This window comes from Oncorhynchus mykiss, chromosome 8 (genome assembly GCF_057628025.1).
Source record: "Oncorhynchus mykiss isolate SJ-2025 chromosome 8, ASM5762802v1, whole genome shotgun sequence".
Classification (NCBI taxonomy): domain Eukaryota; kingdom Metazoa; phylum Chordata; class Actinopteri; order Salmoniformes; family Salmonidae; genus Oncorhynchus; species Oncorhynchus mykiss.
The window spans coordinates 85407590-85430266 of NC_143029.1; the positions used below are offsets into that span (position 1 = coordinate 85407590).

Below are 22677 nucleotides of genomic sequence, written 5' to 3' on the forward strand. Positions count from 1 at the left end.
AGAGAACATCTCCGGTGAAGTCCTTTAGGCTCATTAAGGTGAGGGTTGATCTTTGTGACACTTAGCTTCCTCAGCTTTAGGCCAGCCAGCTGTCTGCAGGGAAACCCATAGCAGGGGCCAGAAAGAGATAGGCCTTATAGGTCCAGCAATATAGGTACAGCCCATTCCAACTTTGACAAGGTACCAGGGCTGGGAGGCCAAACCTGGGTTACTATGGTGAAATTACATTATTACATGCCACCTGACTGTGTTGGGACGGCATTGGTGGTCAAGATAAGTTTATACATTGTTATTCAAATATATGCATTGTTATTAAAATATATGAACTGTTATTTGCTTACATACATAGTTAGTATTTACATTGCTACTTACTTACATAGACAGATACGATCCCAAATATATGTTCCTGATGCTAAATAGAACCTAATGATGCTGACTTAACACTGACTTATTTCATCTCAACTCAGGGAATTTAGTTAACAAAGCTAGGCAATACTATTCCATACAATAAAATACAAGCTCATACAACTTCACATGTCACATTAGCGAGGTAACTCTGGTTATTTAAAAACATAACTATGTACATACGCGTACAATAAGGCAAAGGGTGGCTACTTTGAAGAATCTAAAATGTTAAATGTATTTTGATTTGTTTAACACTTTTTTGGTTACTACATGATTCCATATGTGTTATTTCGTAGTTTTGATGTCTCACCCTAGTTTTTCATAGTTTTGACTCACCGTTGAATGAGTAGGTGTGTTCAAACTTTTGACTGGTACTGTATAAAAAAAGCAACAAAAACATTTCATTTTATGTTTAAATGACTCTTGCCTTAGTCAGAGTATTGCCGTATTCTATATAATATATCATTGTTCGTGTGGCAGTAAGCAGGCATTGCTCATTTATCTTATATCCTAACATTCTTTTCAAAATGCACAAGTACTCTCTATCCTGGTTATGTTCAAACAAACCAGCCTGGCTAGAGGAGAATAAAGCCAATTTATACAAACCATAATGGAAGCAAGCCATATCAGGGTTCAGAAAAGCTGTGCCAAAATGAAGAGCCTACCCTTGGATTAGAGTGTGAGAAGTGATAGAGAGGTGTCATGTTTCTTATACATGTATAATGTCACTTTGGTGCCATGAACTTAAGATAATTAAGTTCATTACTGATGTTAACTTAACACTGACTTGTGGCGTGATAAGTGAGCTATTAACTCTAGGTAACACAATATTCCATACATTGTTTTAAGCTTTTAAAGCTTAACATTTTACATCAATGGGGTATCTATTTTTAAGTTGAAATGGCTAACCTTAGACTTAATTTATTCCAGGTTCCATTAAAAATTATATATTTATATAGGGTTTCCATGACACGGGCCGTACTCAAGAGTATAATCATCTTCAAGGAAATATACAATTATAAATGCACATGTATACATAGTCATTGTTCATTTCTCTTATAACCCAGCTTTCTTTTCACAATCCACAAGCGCTAAAACAAGGGTTTATTAGAATACATTTGCTTCATGTCTTTCCTGTGCAGGCCAGTTTGTGTCCAGCCAAAGCATACTACATCGCTGTATATCTCTGTATATTCTCTCATATATTGTGTGTAATGAAGGGATTACAAGAACCATTATCTTTTAAACAATAGATTTTCTGAAAGAAAGTTTTGTCAAAGCCTTCATTAGCCAAGGCCTCCCTCTGTGGTCTGAATACAGGCCACATTTTGCAGCAATTACTTGACCAGAAAACAACTGCCAATCATTCTTAAAGGGGAAGGATTCCAATTAATAAACCTCTTAAATACTTTGGTTTCCCTCAGTATCTAGTGAACAGTCAAACAGACAGTGGCTATAGCCAGAGGGGAGGAACTCCATTGAGTGTTCCTACTTAGTAGTTATCGTTGAAGACTTTGAAGGACTTTATCCAGGGAGGTTGGGAGGAGCAGGTGCACAGCTAACGGAACTCCCATCCGCTGTCATTTGCAACTTGTCGGACAGAGGAGCCACAACTCACGGCTCAGCATTGTAAGAGGATGTGTGTAGTATAACTAAGCTACCTGTATAGAGGTAAGTACATTTATAAATGTCGCTAGTGATTATTGCTGTTTATTTTGAGTTGATAGTACTATTACTACTTAGTTACAACTACTTGTTGTTAAAGATACCATTATTGTTAAGATATTTCTTTATTTATTTCATTGCCTCATGTTTTTCCAATTTCATAAGGCGTACTTTATCTGAATGCATATATTGTGGAGTGGCAGGTAGCCTAGTGGTTAGAGCGTTGGGCCAGTAACTGAAAGGTTCGCTAGATTGAATCCCCGAGCTGACAAGGTAAAAATCAGTTATTCTGCCCCTGAACAAAGGCAGTTAACCCACTTTTCCTAGGCCGTCATTGTAAATAAGAATTTGTTCTTAACTGACTTGCCTAGTTAAATAAAAAATTGCTTGTCTTACAATCTTTAAAAACGATCAAATACATTTTTAGGGTGGAATTAATTATCATATTTATTCATAGACCCAAATATCAAATATAATGTATGATGTAATCTAGTCATTTTATATCCGTTTTGCTGATAAATGTAGCTACAGAGGCACAGAGGTCTAAGGCACTGCATCTCAGTGCTAGAGGCATTGCCACAGACCCTGGTTCGATTCCGGGCAATATCACAACCAGCGGTGTTCAGGAGTCCCATAATGTGGCGCACAATTGGCCCAGCGCCGTCCAGGTTAGGGGAGGGTTTGGCTGGGGGGGTAGGCCGTCATTGTAAAATAAGAATTTGTTCTTAACTGACTTGCCTCGTTAAAAATAAGTTTATTTAAAAAAACCCTGTTCATCATTTCAGATCATATTTTTTTAACTAACCAGAAAATGTGTATTGTTTTTAAACATATTTATTTACAGAAATTACATATATTTTAATATATGCTTTTTCATTAAAAAAAATAAATAAATCTTTACTGATGCATGAGTCAGATTTTGACCCTTAAGTAAAAATATTCTGCTGAAAAATAACTTTTGCATGAAAACAAAACAGAAAAAAAGTTCAGGTTTGGTTTCTTTCAGTCATGCATGTATCATAAAGAATAAGGAATTTCAGATGTGAATTAAGCATATCAACGACAAATATATCCAGAGTTTTCCAATTAAAGGGTAATTACTTGTTTACTGGAGTAACATTCTAGCCATTCTATCATTGCATTTGCACAATACTAACAAGTGGCATATATGCACATTCACAACCAAACTTGTCAGTTCCGCAAGTAGTGTGTTGATGATATCAACATGTCTAACTCTCCAAACTCTGTTTTGCAGACTGACAGGAAATCCAAGGACGCAATTCTGCTCTGGCTTTCTCTCTCTTGATATAATCCCTATGTGACAAATGACAACCTGTAGTGCTGTCTGTCACGTGTCCAACTATATCTGAGGGTGGCCCCTCAGCAGTAGGAAGAGGTCCTCTGGATACATTTGTCGATGGATACCTTGGGAATGGTGGGCGACGGCTGCCTGTCACCAGACAACTACCATGACATGCTGAAGGGAGGGGGGTCTAGCGGAGGAGGCCGGGTCCACAGCATCGACGTGATCTTGGGCTTCAGTAAGGACCAGGACCCTCTGCTGACCCCTGTGGGGGACGTGGGGGTCCATAATGTGGCCACTGAAGGCCTGGAGGACCACCAGGGGAAGCAGGTCAAGTCAGACCCCTACGGACAGCTGGCCAGCCTGGGGGACAGCAACAGCACTCAATTTCACGGTCAGTACACTGGTTTTAATTGAATGATTGCATTTATTACATAATTGAATTCACATATTCAGAGACTTATGTCAATTTTCGTTGATGTGATAATGATGTGATATTGACGTGATATTGATGTGATATTGATGTGATATTGATATGATAATTATGTGATATTGATGTGATAATGATGTGATATTGACGTGATATTGATATGGTAATTATGTGATATTGATATGATAATGATGTGATATTGACGTGAAATTATGTGATAATGATGTGATATTGACGTGATATTGATGTGATATTGATGTGATATTGATATGATAATTATGTGATATTGATGTGATAATGATGTGATATTGACGTGATATTGATATGGTAATTATGTGATATTGATATGATAATGATGTGATATTGACGTGAAATTATGTGATAATGATGTGATATTGATGTGATATTGGCGTGATAATGATTTGATATTGATGTGATAATGGTGTGATATTGACGCGATAATGATGTGATATTGATGTGATAATGATGTGATATTGATGCGATAATGATGTGATATTGATGCGATAATGATGTGATATTGACGTGAAATGATGTGATATTGAGGTGATAATGTGATATTGATATGATAATGATGTGATATTGATATGATACTGATGTGATATTGATGTGATATTGACGTGATATTGATGTGATATTGACGTGATAATGATGTGATAATGATGTGATATTGATATGATAATGGTGTGATATTGATATGATAATGATGCGATAATGATGTGATATTGACGTGATAATGATGTGATATTGATGCGATAATGGTGTGATATTGATATGATAATGATGTGATAATGATGTGATATTGACGTGATAATGATGTGATATTGATGTGACATCTGACGTGTCACGAGAGACAAACTATAACAGCACAAGGACAATGACATGGGGGGGTTAACGGGGAATATATGTTGGTCACAGATTGGAAAACAATAGTTGGACCAGTAAAGACGTTCCCTTTTCTCCAGTCGAAGGAATAGTCATAATGTTTGCTTAGATAACCTCATCCAGGAGGAAAGGCAAAGTCCAGGGACAGTTGAAAGCACACTGTGGTAACCTCATCCAGGAGCAAAGGCAGGGACAGTAGAAAGCACACTGTGGTAACCTCATCCAGGAGGAAAGGCAGGGACAGTTGAAAGCACACTGTGGTAACCTCATCCAGGAGGAAAGGCACGGACAGTTGAAAGCACACTGTGGTAACCTCATCCAGGAGGAAAGGCACGGACAGTTGAAAGCACACTGTGGTAACCTCATCCAGGAGGAAAGGCAGGGACAGTTGGAAGCATACTGTGGTAACCTCATCCAGGAGGAAAGGCAGGGACAGTTGAAAGCACACTGTGGTAACCTCATCCAGGAGGAAAGGCAGGGACAGTTGAAAGCACACTGTGGTAACCTCATCCAGGAGGAAAGGCAGGGACAGTTGAAAGCACACTGTGGTAACCTCATCCAGGAGGAAAGGCAGGGACAGTTGAAAGCACACTGTGGTAACCTCATCCAGGAGGAAAGGCAGGGATAGTTGAAAGCACACTTTTGCTCAGGTTCTTATTTTTGGCAAAGATTCAGAGACTAGAACACTACAGTACAACTACAATGCTGGACTTTACATTTCTAGCTACTTTTATGCTTGATGTACTGAGTACTTCTCCCAGAACAATACTGGCATGACATAACAATTATCTATCACATTAACATTACAACATAGTGAATTAAGGAGACCACTTTTGCTGCCTTCCTCGCACGCTTGTTACCAAGCCAATGATTTGATGATAATCTCAATTGAGCCTCAATTGATTTGGATTAATGAATTAACAAACTGATGATGGGATCTACCATCCGTCAACCACGTGAAGTGGGGTTTCAACCTCACCTTGTTTCCTGACAAAATTAGATCTGGTACTTGGGTGAGTGGAGAAGCCAAGTAAAGTCTCTGTGTAGATTAGAACTGGCCAGCCTAGGGCACACGTGGACACTCAGGTTTAACAGGTGGCATCTGTCCTCATGGGATTACTGGGCCTGAGGAATGCAGTGAAGACAATATGACATCACCCGCCGAGAGAGAAGAGGCCTGCAGCTTGCATTGCCTTTAGGCTCTGTTGCAATATACAGTTGAAGTCGAATGTTTACATACACTTAGGTTGGAGTCATTAAAACTCGTTTTTCAACCCCTCCACACATTTATTGTAAACAAACTATAGTTATGGCAAGTCGGTTAGGACATCTACTTTGTGCATGACACAAGTATTTTTCCAACAATTGTTTACAGACAAATGATTTCACTTACAATTCACTGTATCACAATTCCAGTGGGTCGGAAGTACACACACACCAAGTTGACTGTGCCTTTACAACCTCTTGGAACTCTAGGGGCAGTATTTTCATTTTTGGAAAAAAAACATTCCCGTTTTAAACGGGATATTTTGTCAGGAAAAGATGCTAGAATATGCATATAATTGACAGCTTTCGATAGAAAACACTCTAACGTTCCCAAAACTGCAAACATATTGTCTGAGAGTATAACAGAACTGATGTTGCAGGCGAAAGCCTGAGAAAAATCTAATCCGGAAGTGCCCCAGGTTTTGAAAGCGCTGCGTTCCAATGACTCCCTATTTGGCTGTGAATGTACCATCAACGAGCTTACACTTTCTACGTATTCCCCAAGGTGTCTACAGCATTGTGACGTAGTTTTACGCATTTCTGTTGAAGAATAGCCGTATGCGGCACATTGCGTAAGTGGTCACATGGTGGCTCCGAGAGAGATTCTCGGGTAAAGTACAGAGGTAGCCATTACTCCAATCGGTACTAGAGAAAAAGGAATTGTCCCCGACGGATATATTATCGAATAGATATTAGAAAAACACCTTGAGGATGGATTCTAAACAACGTTTGCCATGTTTCTGTCGATATTATGGAGATTATTTGGAATATTTTTCAGCGTTGCGGTGACCGCAATTTCCGGGCGATTTCTCAGCCAAACGTGAAGAACAAATGGAGCTGTTTCGCCTACAAAAATGATATTTTGGGAAAAAATTAACTTTGGCTATCTACCTGGGAGTCTTGTGAGTGAAAACATCCGAAGTTCATCAAAGGTAAATTATTTAATTTGATTGCTTTTCTGATTTCCGTGACAAGGTTGCCTGCTGCTAGCAAGGCATAATGCTATGCTAGGCTATCGATAAACTTACACAAATGCTTGTCTAGCGTTGGCTGTAAAGCATATTTTGAAAATCTGAGATGACAGGGTGATTAACAAAAGGCCTGTGTCTCAATATATTTCATTTGTGATTTTCATGAATAGGAATATTTTCTAGGGATATTTATGTCCGCTGCGTTATGCTAATTCGTTTTAGACGATGATTACGCTCCCGCATGCGGGTTTGGGAAAACAGCTTGGAAAATTCCAGAAAATGATGTCATGGCTTTAGAAGCTTCTGATAGGCTATTTGACATCATTTGAGTACCTGTGGAGGTATTTCAAGGCCCATCTTCAAACTCAGCGCCTCTTTGCTTCACATCATGGGAAAATCAAAAGAAATAATAAATAATAAAAAAATTGTAGACCACCACAAGTCTGGTTCATCCTTGGGAACAATTTTCAAAAGCCTGAAGGTACCACTTTCATCTGTACAAACAATAGTACGCAAGTATAAACACCATGGGACCATGCAGCTGTCGTACCGCTCAGGAAGGAGACGCGTTCTGTCTCCTAAAGATGTTTAACCATAATTTTTAGCTGTTTGGCCATAATGACCATCATTATGTTTGGAGAAAAAAGGGGGAGGCTTGCAAGCCGAAGAACACCATCCTTACCGTGAAGCATGGGGGTGGCAGCATCATGTTGTGGGGTGCTTTGCTGCAGGAGGGACTGGTGCACTTCACAAATTAGTTGGCATCATGAGGTAGGAAAATTGTGTGGATATATTGAGGCAACATCTCAAGACATCAGTAAGTTAAAGCTTGGTCGCAAATGGTCTTCCAAATGGACAATGGCCCCAAGCATACTTCCAAAGTTGGGGCAAAATGGCTTAAGGACAACCAAGTCAAGGTATTGGAGTGGCCATCACAAAGCCCTGACCTCAATCCTATAGAACATTTGTGGGCAGAACTAAAAAAGCGTGTGCGAGCAAGGAGGCCTACAAACCTGACTCAGTTACACCAGCTCTGTCAGTAGCGATGGGCCATAATTCACCCAACTTATTGTGGGAAGCTTGTGGAAGGCTACCCAAAATGTTTGACCCAAGTTAAACAATTTAAAGGCAATGCTACCAAATACTATTTGAGTGTATGTAAACTTCTGACCCACTGGGAATGTGATGAAAGAAATAAAAGATTAAATAAATCATTCTCTCTACTATTATTCTGACATTTCACATTCTTAAAAGAAAGTGGTGATCCTAACTTTTACTAGGATTAAATGTCAGGAATTGTGAAAAACTGAGTTAAAATGTATTTGGCTAAGGTGTATGTAAACTTCGACTTCAACTGTATATCTTAAGAAGCATGCTAGTGCTGAAATACGCAGTATATTCAATGCCTTACACCATTTACACTAAATGGAAACAAAATGGCATATAGTCCACATTTCTAACCATGTTAAAGTGAGACCTTTCTTTAAACATGGAATGTTAGCCATGTGGAAGACCACGTTTGGTACAGTAAGTAGAACTGGCACTGCCGGATTAACAGAAAGGCTAATGACAAACATCCTCTTCTACTGTTTACCTGCAGAGTCAGGCCTTTTCTCCAGTGATAAGTGTGATGGGGACCTGGGGGACCTCCAGAAGGGGTTGGACAGCGACAGGGGGAAGTCACCTGAGCCACCAGAGGAAGACCACCCCAGGAAGAAGCACCGGCGTAACCGCACCACCTTCACCACCTACCAACTCCATGAGCTGGAGCGGGCCTTTGAGAAGTCCCACTACCCTGACGTCTACAGCAGAGAAGAGCTGGCCATGAAGGTTAACCTCCCAGAGGTTCGCGTACAGGTATGGCACATCCGGCTAACTACTACTACCAGAACCAATTAACTACTACTACCAGAACCAATTAACTACCAGTACCAATTAACTACTACTACCAGTACCAATTAACTACTACTACCAGTACCAATTAACTACTACTACCAGTACCAATTAACTACTACTACCAGTACCAATTAACTACTACTACCAGAACCAATTAACTACCAGTACCAATTAACTACTACTACCAGTACCAATTAACTACTACTACCAGTACCAATTAACTACTACTACCAGTACCAATTAACTACTAATACCAGTACCAATTAACTACTACTACCAGTACCAATTAACTACTAATACCAGTACCAATTAACTACCAGTACCAATGAACTACTACTACCAGTACCAATTAACGACTACTACCAGAACCAATTAACGACTACTACCAGTACCAATTAACTACCAGTACCAATTAACTACTACTACCAGTACCAATTAACTACTACTACCAGTACCAATTAACTACTACTACCAGTACCAATTAACTACTACTACCAGTACCAATTAACGACTACTACCAGTACCAATTAACGACTACTACCAGTACCAATTAACGACTACTACCAGAATCAATTAACTACTACTACCAGTACCAATTAATGACTACTACCAGAACCAATTAACTACTACTACCAGTACCAATTAATGACTACTACCAGTACCAATGAACTACTACTACCAGTACCAATGAACTACTACTACCAGTACCAATGAACTACTACTACCAGTACCAATGAACTACTACTACCAGTACCAATTAACGACTACTACCAGTACCAATTAACTACTACTACCAGTACCAATTAATGACTACTACCAGTACCAATGAACTACTACTACCAGTACCAATTAACGACTACTACCAGTACCAATGAACTACTACTACCAGTACCAATTAACGACTACTACCAGAACCAATTAACGACTACTACCAGTACCAATTAATGACTACTACCAGTACCAATTAACGACTACTACCAGTACCAATTAACGACTACTACCAGTACCAATTAATGAGTGCTAATTATATTGCATGTACTGTTGCCTTTGCCTATCTAGTACAATACACTAATAATACTGTCCAGGTATGGAGCCTCCTGCTGTCTACTATCACTACGCTATTAATCAATCAATCAAATGTATTAATAAAGCCTTTTTTACATCAGCCGATGTCACAAAGTGCTATACAGAAACCCAGCCTAAAACCCCAAACAGCAAGCACTAGCATTAGCACTGGCACTACTACTAAAGTTACTACTACTTCTACTACTACTACTATTAAAGGTACTACTACTACTACTACTACTACTAAAGATACTGCTACCACAACTACTACTACTAAAGTTACAACTACTACGACTACTACTACTAAAGTTACTACTACTACTGCTACCACTACTAAAGTTACTACTACTACTACTAAAGTTACTATTACTACTACTAAAGTTACGACTACTACTAAAACTACTACTACTACTGCTAAAGTTATTACTACTACCACTACTAAAGTTACTACTATTAATACTATTATTATTACTATTACTACTACTACTACTACTACTACTACTACTACTACTACTGCCATCAATGATGAAACTGGCTCTCATGAGGACCACCACAGGAAAGGAAGACCCAGAGTTACATCTGCTGCGGTGGCCATGCTGGTTACGTGTGCCCTGAATTCTAAATAAATCACAGACAGTGTCACTAGCAAAGCACCCCCACACCATCACACCTCCTCCTCCATGCTTCACGGTGGGAACCACACATGCAGAGATCATCTGTTCACCTACTCTACGTCTCTCTACCAAAAAGCTCAAATTTGGACTCATCAGATCAAAGGACAGATTTCCACTAGTCCAATGTCCATTGCTCGTGTTTCTTGGCCCAGTCAAGTGTCTTCTTTTTATTGGTGTCCTTTAGTAGAGGTTCCTTGGTAGCAATTCGACCATGAAGGCCTGATTCACACAGTTTCCTCTGAACAGTTGATGTTGAGATGTATCTGTTACTTGAACTGAAGCATTTATTTGGGTTGCAATCTAAGGTACAGTTAACTCTAATGAACTTATCCTCTGCAGCAGAGGTAACTCTGGGTCTTCCATTCCTGTGGCGGTCCTCATGAGAGCCAGTTTCATCATAGCACTCGATGGTTTTTGCGACTGGACTTTCAAAGTTCTTGACATTTTCCGGATTTACTGACCTTCATGTCTTAAAGTAATGATGGACTGTCGTTTCTCTTTGCTTATTTGAGCTCTTCTTGATATAATCTGGACTTGGTCTTTTACCAAATAGGGCCATCTTCTGTATACCACCCCTACCTTGTCACAACACAACTGATTGGCTCAATCGCATTTAGGGTCACCTGCTACTGTCCTCCCTTCCACTGGCATACTGTTATGTTCAGCTCATAGTGTCTCCTGCTACTGTCCTCCCTTCCACTGACATACTGTTATGTTCAGCTCATAGGGTCTGGATGACCACTCCCTCTTTCTCTCTCTCTCTCTCTCTCTCTCTCTCTCTCTCTCTCTCTCTCTCTCTCTCTCTCTCTCTCTCGCTCTCTCTCTCTCTCTCTCTCCTAAAAAAATTGCTTATCCTATAAAATGAGCGATTTCCAATAGGATTTTGTGTCACCTCTATTGGAATCCCATTGAACTACTTTTTGTTCTATTGTAAATCTAAAGCAATCACAGTGGATCCTTCAGGATTATCGCAGTCCTATGGGATTTTGTGTCACCTGTATCAGAATCCTATTGGAATTCTATTGGACTACTTTTTTCCTATTGGGAATCAAAAGTAATCATAATGAACCCTAAATGATTCTTGCAATTCCATAGGATTTTGCATCACCTCTATCAGAATCATATTGGACTACTTTTTTTTTACCCATTGGAAATCAAAATGAATCCGAATGGATCCTATAGATTTTTAATAAATCTTGTAGTATTTTGTCACCCCAATCAGAATCTGAAAAAAAATCAACTTTTTCTCTTTATTGAACACCATTCAATTATAGATTGCTGTCATTAGTTACAGTACAATACAACAGCCTTAATTACAACATGTTTGTTGATTGGAAACAACAGTTTACATTTAACTATATTAATTGATGTCATATTCACCTGTAAGAAATCCTGTCCCTTACTAACGATGTCACAGCAAGCGTGAGCTCGCAGTATTAATTAGCATAACTCCAAAGTTCAGCTCACCACCTGTGGCTGTGCAAAGAATCTTCGGTTTTCTAACTGTTTTATCATTCACTGTGAGTACATTATTTGTTTCCTGACAAATTTGTCAACGTTTTAATCGTATATTTTTTGTTATAAATTACACCATTTTATGCACTCGTTTTATGCTAAAAACAAACTGACTGTTAGCCACATTTTTCTTGTCAGTTGACTAGCTGACTAACTAACTAAGTTGTAGCCATTTGTATCGATACACACGGCGTAGCATGGCTTAACATGATCACGCCCCCAAGTAGGTACAGCCACAGGTAGAACAATGTGCTAGATATTTTACCGGATGTATAAATGTGAAGCATCTTGTTGGCATTTCTCATCGTTGAAACATTTGTTCTCAATACAGTTTTCTGTTCCCAAAACTCAAATCTGTTGCGAACAGAGTGGACTACGTTTTGTCAATTTTACCCGTTGCCAAAGTTTTAAAAAATGGCGTTGTTTAGAAGCAGTTCAAGGGCGAATTGAGTTATTGCACACTCGCACTTCACAGAGTATGCGTTCCCTAACATAAATATGCAAATACATGCTAGAACGCCCCAATAGCATTTCACTAGCTCATGCTTGGCTCTGCCCCCCTCTTTGCTTGTTCTGCCCACTATGACCCACTTGTTCCCATTGGAAACGACAGGCTGTGGTCTATCTTGGGTTAGTTATAAATCATCTTTGGTGTAGCCGAAGGGTACTCCAATGTTAAATTGTCTGCATTACCCAACAACGTCTGTATGCTTGTTTTTTTCGTTCTTTAAATAATATGGATATGCATGGTTGGTCATTTTTAACATACTGTGTCGTCTTAATCAACAAACTACTTCATACATAAAAACACTATCATTCGAAACCAGGTTAGACGAACCTCATGGTATTACTCCGTGATGATGATGGAAAGCGTATAATGCACTGTAATGAACTCTACTGTATTGAACTCTACTGTACTATACTGAACTCTACTGTACTGAACTCTAATGTACTGAACTCTACTGAACTGAACTCTACTGAACTGAACTCTACTGAACTCTACTGTACTGTACTGAACTAAACTCTACTGTACTGAACTCTACTGTACTATACTGAACTCTACTGTATTGAACTGAATTCTACTGTACTGAACTCTACTGAACTCTACTGTACTGAACTCTACTGTACTGAACTGTACTATACTGTACTGAACTGTACTGTACTGAACTCTACTGTACTGCACTCCATTGTACTAAACTCTATTGTACTGATCTCTACTGTACTGTACTGATCTCTACTTTACTGTACTGAATTCTACTGCGCTGAACTCTACTGAACTCCACTCTACTGAATTCTACTGTACTGTACTCCATTCTACTGAATTATATTGTACTGAACTGTACTGTACTATACCGATCTCTACTTTACTGTACTGAACTCTACTGAACTCTACTGAACTCTACTGTACTGTACTGTACTCTACTGAACTCCACTCTACTGAATTCTACTTTACTGTACTCCATTCTACTGAACTCTATTGTACTGAACTGTACTGTACTATACTGATATCTACTTTACTCTACTGAACTGTACTGAACTTACTGTACTGAACTCTACTGTACTGTACTCTACTGAACTCTACTGTGCTGTATTGTGACGTACTAACTGCTGAAACATGAGGAGAATGACATTCAAATGCATAATTATGGATTTCTGTGTAATACGGATCATGGTCCTATGATGTAATTCCGTTACCGGGTGTAAATCCTCTTCACTTACTGTAGTTCAATAACCAAAATATATTTTTTTAAACTCAAGTTGTCATGTCATGGCTGACACGCCGTTATTTCTGCAGACATTTGTTCATCTTAATTTGGAGCAGATATTTAACACAGGGACACTGGAAGTCAATCTTAAATGAATAATTGTTTATTGTCAGCAAGTTGGATAGGTCGCAGTCAAACTTAGATACATAAAGTACCGGTCTGAAATGAGCTCTAATGGGGCAGTCCCCGTTAGTTCTCTTGTATACTGCAGACAAGTCATATGTGTATGATTTAGCTTATTCATCATTAATTCATCATTAACATCTGCTTCATTCATTTGACCGACCAATACTGGGTCATGCATGTGACAGACCAATATCTCACCAGGCTTCTTCTTTCTAAGCTGAGACCTTGAAACTGAGATATCTTTCGTTCTCAAAACAAGGGTCTGGGTGTACTGCCAAATAGCAGATACTGATATTGAGGGTTTGTTCAATCACGCATGAACACAGAAATTGGTTATTAGAAAAGCACAAACAGAACACAGAAATTAATGAAATAGAAAAGCACCTACATAAATTTTTGCATCGCAGTTGTCACATAAATGTCACGCCCTGGCCTTAGTATTTTGTGTTTTCTTTATTATTGTGGTTAGGCCAGGGTGTGACATGGGTGATTATGTGTTTGTCTTGTCTAGGGGTTTTGTAGATTGATGGGGTTGTGTTCAGTGTAGTATTCTAGGTAAGTATATGGTGGCCTAGAGTGGTTCTCAATCAGAGGCAGGTGTTTATCGTTGTCTCTGATTGGGAACCATATTTAAGCAGCCATATTCTTTGGGTATTTCGTGGGTGATTGTTTCCTGTCTCTGTGTTTTCACCAGTTAGGACTGTTTCGGTTTTTCCACGGTTTCTTGTTTTGTAGATGTATATTGTTCACGTTATCATCTTTATTAAAGATGTTCAACCATAACCACGCTGCGTTTTGGTCCTCCTCTCCTTCCCAGGAAGAAAACTGTAACAATAAAAACCTAATGGATATTTCAGCATAATTCCCTTACCAAAGTTTCCATCTGCACAGTTATTCCACTAAATTTGTGTTTGTACCTTTTTTGTGTGGGAATTGTTAAAAGATGTCCTTGTGCGTACAGTGACTTCAAGAAGTATCACACCCATTTGCTTTTTCCACATTTTGTTGTGTTACAATTGATATGTTTTTCTACTGGCCTAACTACAATACCCCATAATGTCAAAGTGGAATTATGTTTTTAGAAATGTTTACATATTAATTTAAAAATAAAAAGCTGAAATGTATTTATACACCCAGTCACTACAAAGATACTGGCGTACTTTCTAACTCAGTTGCTGAAGAGGAAGGAAACCGCTCAATGATTTCACCATGAGGCCAATAGTGACTTTAAAACACTGACAAAGTTTAATGACTGTGATCGGAGAAAATTGAGGATGGATCAACAACATTGTAGTTACTCCACAATACTAACCTAAACAACGGTGAAAAGAGTTGGGGTATACTTGTAATCGTTAAGGTCTAGGGAGTTTTTTTCAGGATAAAAAATAACTCAAATGGAGCTAAGCACAGGCAAAATCCTAGAGAAAAACCTGGTTCAGCCTGCTTTCCACCAGACACTGGGAGATTAATTCACCTTTCGGCAGGACAATGACCTACAATCTACACTGGAGTTGCTAACCATGAAGTCAATGAATGTTTCTGAGTGGCCGAGTTACAGTTTTGACTTAAATCTATTTATTTTTTATTTTCTCCCTAATTTCGTGGTATCCAATTGGTAGTTACAGTCTTGTCATACAACAAAATGTGAAATAAGTTAAGATGTATGAATACTTTCTGAAGGCCCTGTATAGTTGTATGGTTTGTTAAACGTTGTTTGGCATGCCTTTTCAAGTTAAAGCGTAATTATGTTACCTTGGAGACTACCGTAGACTAATATGACTATATCTTGTCCGTGTCCAGGTGTGGTTCCAGAACCGTCGGGCTAAGTGGAGACGTCAGGAGAAGATGGACTCCAGCTCCTTGAAGCTCCACGACTCCCCCATGCTGTCCTTCAACCGGTCGCCCATGCCCTCCAACATGGGGCCCATGTCCAACCCATTACCCCTGGATCCCTGGCTGGCCTCGCCCATGTCCAGTGCCACCCCCATGCATACTATCCCTGGCTACAGGGCCCCAGGGCAGGGCCCTCATCTTCAGCCTGCCTACCCCAGCCACTCCCACAGCTTCCTCAACAGCCCCCCAGTACATGGTGTGGTGCACCAGGGGATGGTGCAAGGAATGCAAGGGAGGCAAAGCATGCAGTCAATGGCTCCGCCTCCCTACCAGTGTCACCCTAGCTTCAATGATAACTACCCTATGCATGAGGAAGTGGAACGTAGCTCCAGCATCGCAGCGCTGAGGATGAAGGCTAAGGAGCACCTTCATTCCTTGGATAAAACCTGGCAGCACATGTGATCCATTGGAGAGGAGATGTTCTGTATGAAGGCTGTCAACACGTGATTGTAATCACAAAAACAAAGACGTTCTGTATAAAGGATGGTCAACTTCAACACGTATGATTGTAATCACAAAAACAACGACGTTCTGTATAAAGATGGTCTCTATTTTCCTGGATATCAATTGAATAGGGGGGCACACATCCTGATGGAGAGGATATGTGGCACCTTGTCAACTTGTTGAGTGACTTGTGAAAACAGAACTGATGATCAATTTATCATCAAGCTTTGATGATCGATTTATACTCCGGATTCAGTTGAACTCGCACTATAGTGGTCTTGCGATGGCGGGCTGGATTGTTGACCAATATGCCCCCCTATCCGTGGAAAGGGACAGGAGAGACATCTAATACTGCGGAATTCCATATTAGGGCCAGGAGTTTTCCTGACCATGTGAGCTGACTACAATAAGAAATTCTCCTGGCCTAGATGAGGCAATATTATGACCTGACCAGAGAAATCTCCTGGCCTAGACGAGGCAATATTATGTATGACCTGACCAGAGAAATCTCCTGGCCTACATGAGGCAGTATGAGCTGAGACAGTGACTCCTAAAATGTTCTCAGAAGACTCAGTCCTGGCGGATCGAGGTTGAGTTGAGAAAATCCTCTATCTTGGGTAATCTGTCACGCCTGCTAATTTGGTCGGACAACCGTACCACTTAACACCTAATTAACAGTTTTTAAAGCGATTAACCTCAGGTTAACAATTGATGGACAGCTGCCCTCAGAGTCTCCCTGAAACCCCTTAGATCCTATTCAAGGCCTGATAGTCAGTCACATCCTTTCCTCCTTTTCTTTCCTAATTTCCTTTCCTCCTTCTCTATTCCTCTCCCATTGTTTTACAGAGATGCTGCTAGATTGTTAGTTTCTGTTCATACACACACCACACTAGGATTTATACATTAGAGTGTCTGACAGACTACTACATGTGTGGTGGTGTACAGCGTTGTGGTTAATTCCATTTCAATTCAGTCAAATCCTAATTTCCCGAAATTCCAAAGCATTGAGGAAAATTTGAATTGAAATTTGAGTTTACTTCCTAAATTCTCAAAATGCAACCCAACCCTGTGCACTACCACACATGTGATAGTCTGTCATAAATCCTTCTAACACATCCTATTAGTTAGTGCTGCTTCTTGATGTATTGTTGACAACAGGGGAGGCAGGCAGTCTCTTCATCATAGTGCTGTTCTGTTTTTACATGGCTTAAAGCGGTCAGCAGTACAATAACCAAGCGTTTTCCCCGCCCCTGTTTCAGAGGAATGGGGCTGGAGTAATGTAACCACTCTCAAGTTCATAGACAGAGCTATGGATGCAAGTTTTCACCATGTTTTGAGGCTATATAGTGTTTGTTTACATTGACTTTGTTTACAAACGTTGGCGTAAAACAGTCTTATATTTTGGGTTCTCACGAGGTACGGCAGTTGAAATAAGCTCATTAGGAATAAGAGATATATTTTTTGGAAGAATCAATGGGTACATATCATTAATGTATAAGTCCAAAAATGGATGTAGCAACTGCTGATTGCCCCTTTAAGTGGCAGCAGTTACTATAGGGCACAGGAAGTACAAGAGGGTGTTCTTTCTATGCATTATGGTTATTCGGAAATGAGGGGTCACATACTGAGTGCGTGTGTGTGTGTGTGTGCGTGTGTGCATGTGTGCATGTGTGTGTGTGTGTGTGTGCGTGTGTGCGTGTGTGCGTGTGTGCGTGTGTGCGTGTGTGCGTGTGTGCGTGTGTGCGTGTGTGTGTGTGTGTGTAGCCCCAGAATGAGAGCTGCCTGCCTGTCTGATGTAACACTTCAGTGGGTTGACTGATTCATTGTTCAGGACTATTGATTCTCCTCTTGGTCTGAAGCTCCTGGAACCAAACGGTTTAGAGGCTGGACTAACTAATGGTCATTAAATCCACCAGAACAGGGTTGGGGTCAATTCAAATAATAATAAAACAAACTTTTAAAAGTTTTGATACACATACACACAGCTTCTACTTTTCAGTCTATTGAGAAGTCACTGAAAATATATGCCCTTTGCTCAGTTTACTTCTTGTTTGACTGCCTTCAACACTGCACCTGAAATCCTGAGGAAAGCACCTTGCTGTTGAATCATTGGTTAACTAGTATTAAATGTTTTACATTTTAGCCATAGAGTGTAGTTACCTTATTTTTCTCGTAAAACCCACCAAACCCCGGGCCCTCTTGTGGAGTTACATCTGGAAATATATCAAAAATACGGAGATCAACATTATGATTTTATATTTTTTTAAATAAAACATTCATGGGATACTTCTTGATACATTCCTACACACAGAAGTGCATTTTGAATTTTTGTGGGATATAGTAGTTAGTAAAAGCCAAAGAATATTTTTTTTAAAAACATTTTTTACTGGACCCCCCCCCTAAATCTATTAAGTATTTGTAAAACATTGTCTAATATACACTGCGTGTACAAATCATTAAGAACACCTTCATAATATTGAGATGCACCCCCACCTACAAGGTGTTGAAAGCGTTCCACAGGGATTCTGGCCCATGTTGACTCCAATGCTTTCCACAGTTGTCTCAAGTTGGCTGGATGTCCTTTGGGTGGTGGACTATTCTTGATACAGACGGTAAACTGTTGAGCGTGAAAAACCCAACAGCATTGCAGTTCTTGACACAAACCGGTGCGCTTGGCACCTACTACCATAACCCGTTCATAGGCACTTACAGTTGAAGTCGGAAATTTAAATACACCTTAGCCAAATACATTTAAAGTCAGTTTTTCACAATTCCTGACATTTAATCTGAGTAAAAATGCCCTGTCTTAGGTCAGTTAGGATCACCACTTTATTTTAAGAATGTGAAATGTCAGCATAATAATAGAGAGAATGATTTATTTCAGCTTTTAATTCTTTCATCACATTCCCAGTGGGTCAGAAGTTAACATACACTCAATTAATATTTGGTAGCATTGCCTTTAAATTGTTTAACTTTGGTCAAACATTTCGGGTAGTCTTCCACAAGCTTCCCACAATAAATTGAGTGAATTATGGCCCATCCCTCCTGACAGAGCTGGTGTAACTGAGTAAGGTTTGTAGGCCTCCTTGCTCGCACACGCTTTTTCAGTTCTGCTCACAAATGTTCTATGGGATTGAGGTCAGGGCTTTGTGATGATCACTCCAATACAACTTGGTTGTCCTTAAGCCATTTTGCCACAACTTTGGAAGTATGCTTGGGGTCATTGTCCATTTGGAAGACCCATTTGCGACCAAGCTTTAACTTCCTGACTGATGTCTTGAGATGTTGCTTCAATATATCCACATCCTCCACCTTCCTCATGATGCCATCTAATGTGTGAAGTGCACCAATCCCTCCTGCAGCAAAGCACCCCCACAACATGATGCTGCCACCCCCATGCTTCACGGTTGGGATGGTGTTCTTCGGCTTGCAAACCTCCCCCTTTTTCCTCCAAACATAACGATGGTCATTACGGCCAAACAGTTCTATTTTTGTTTCATCAGACCAGAGGACATTTCTCCAAAAAGTATGATCTTTGCCCCCATGTGCAGTTGCCAACCGTAGTCTGGCTTTTTATGGCGGTTTTGGAGCAGTGGCTTCTTCCTTGCTGAGGATGCCTTTCAGGTTATGTCAATATAGGATTAGTTTTTACTGTGGATATAGATACTTTTGTACCTGTTTCCTCCAGCATCTTCACAAGGTCCTTTGCCGTTGTTCTAGGATTGATTTGCACTTTTCGCTCCAAAGTACGTTTATTTCTAGGAGACAGAACGCATCTCCTTCTTGAGCTGTATGTGGTCCCATGGTGTTTATAGATGCGTACTATTGTTTGTACAGATGAATGTGGTACCTTCAGGCATTTGGAAATTGCTCCTAAGGATGAGCCAGACTTGTGGAGGTCTACATTTTTTTTGAGGTCTTGGCTGATTTCTTTTGATTTTCCCATGATGTGAAGCAAAGAGGCACTGAGTTTGAAGGTAGGCCTGGAAATAGATCCACAGGTACACATCCAATTGACTCAAATGATGTCAATTCACAAATCAGACTTCTGACCCACTGGAATTGTGATTAAGTGAAATCATTTGTCTGTAAACAATTGTTGGAAAAATGACTTGTGTCATGCACAAAGTAGATGTCCTAACCGACTTGCCAAGACTATAGTTTGTAAACAAGAAATTTGTGGAGTGGTTGAAAAACGAGTTTTAATGACACCAACCTAAGTGTATGTGAACTTCTGACTTGAACTGTGTGTGTGTGTGTGTGTGTGTGTGTGTGTGTGAACTTCTGACTTCAACTGTAAATGTGTTGTCTTGCCCATTCACCCTTTGAATGGCACACATACACAATCCATCTCTCAAGGCTTAAAAATCTTTAACCCGTCTCCTCCCCTTCATCTACACTGATTAAAGTGGTTTAAAAAGGTGATAAGGGAGCATAGCTTTCACCTGGGTTCACCTGGTCAGTCTATGTCATGGAAAGAGCAGGTGTTCTTAATGTTTTGTAAACTCGGTGTACTGTTCAACTTGATTCTCTGTTCAGTCATTTGTAATGCATTTTCTGTGCTGTACCTTGAATTCATTTATTTACATTTTGACATTATTTGTGTTGTATTTAGATTCAATGTTCTTTGATTGTAATAAAAACACACTAGAAACAGTGTGACAGAAGTTCCTCCCAGCAACTTGTATATTTTCCTTTAACATGTACAACTCTCTAGACTACTCTGAACATGACTTGATGCTGGTAATGAGTGTGTCTGCTGGACAATGGCACCATGTCAGCCTTGGCAGGAAGGGACTGGTTGGGGATTAGGGCTGAGAGGGAGCAGCGAGCTTTTGTGTCTCTGCAGCCTGGTGCATGGAGACCTGCCAGCCTGTTAGGCAGATGAAGCTCCACTCCATCAGGCCTCCCCAGGGGTGTCAGGAGGCATGGGGGGGAGGGGTGGGGGGGCTATACCATGTGTGGGTCACTGTAGCGTGTGTGTGTGTGTGTGTGTGTGTGTGTGTGTGTGTGTGTGTGTGTGTGTGTGTGTGTGTGAGTGTGATCTCCCCATAGTTCAGGACAGATGGAAGGTCCCTTTCTAGGTCAGTAACTTGTCAAAGTAGAGTTATGGGTGATGAGTTATTTATTGATTTTATTATATCAAACAGATCCAACTATGCCTTAACCACCTGTTCGAATGGAGTGTAATACATTCCTTTCACCACAGGGTTTGGTACTTGCCCAACATTAAAGGGATAACTCCGCCAGTCTTCATATTTAGATATTTGTTTTTCTCACCTTGAAAGCAATCCATGGACAAGGTATTGAATGCAATCCATGGACAAGGTATTGAATGCAATCCATGGACAAGGTATTGAATGCAATCCCTACTTTGTGATTTATTTAAACTAGCCACCGCCATCCCAATTCCCCATGTAGCCCCTAAGTCACAATGTGGAGAGATACCAGAACAGAACACCAGTAACTACAATACCACTCGTTAATTAACCAGCCACATTAATGATGTTGTGTTGTGCTTGGCGGTACGAGGCCCTCAGTGGTCTGGGGCCAGTCTGCAGTGAACAGGACTGACAGAGGACGCGTCATAATAAGGAAGAGAATAATAATAATAAGGAAGAGGTGTCACGCCCTGGCCTTAGTTATCTGTGTTTTCTTTATTATTTTGGTTAGGCCAGGGTGTAACATGGGTGATTTATTGTGTTTCGTCTTGTCTAGGGGTTTATTAGATTTATGGGGTTGTGTTCAGTGTAGTTGTCTAGGTAAGTCTATGGTTGCCTAGAGTGGTTCTCAATCAGAGGCAGGCGTTTATCGTTGTCTCTGATTGGGAACCATATTCAGGCAGCCATAGTGTTTGGGTATTTTGTGGGTGGTTGTTTCCTCTGTCAGTGTTTGTGCCACACGGGACTGTTTTCGGGTTTCCCGTTTCTTGTTTTGTATTCTGTTCATGTATAGTTTCTCTGATTAAAGAACCATGAACTTTAACCACGCTGCATATTGGTCCTCCGATCCTTCTCGCCTCTCCTCTTCGGAAGAAGAGGAGGAAATCCCTTACAAGAGGAGCGTTATTAATGTGGTCTGATTAAGAATGGTTTTGAAAAGAGACACTCACTGGTTCTGGGCTCTGAACGTTAGCGTTGACGTAATTAGCGATTTTGATGCCTGGCGCCAGTTTACTTGTCTTCTGTGGAGATGTTCACTGTGTCAATCAGAGAGGAACACACACAGACCAGATTGAGGGAAAAATCTAACATCATCGAGGATGCTTGTACACCCCCCCCCCCCCCCAGTTTACAAAACCTTGTACAGTTGGCTACATTCATTTGAAAACAAAGCTATTATAACCCAGTGAGAA

General features: G+C 40.2%; 1 protein-coding gene across 1 annotated transcript; it reads left to right on the forward strand.

Moving 5' to 3' along the window:
• The first annotated feature begins 1827 nt into the window (after positions 1 to 1827).
• Positions 1828 to 20997, forward strand: LOC110530794 (retinal homeobox protein Rx1-like). Its single transcript, XM_021614061.3, has 4 exons — positions 1828 to 2076; positions 3326 to 3767; positions 8544 to 8800; positions 15786 to 20997. Exons 2-4 carry the CDS (start codon positions 3488 to 3490, stop codon positions 16278 to 16280), a joined length of 1032 nt encoding a protein of 343 aa, XP_021469736.2. The 5' UTR covers positions 1828 to 2076; positions 3326 to 3487; the 3' UTR covers positions 16281 to 20997.
• The last annotated feature ends 1680 nt before the right edge of the window (positions 20998 to 22677 follow it).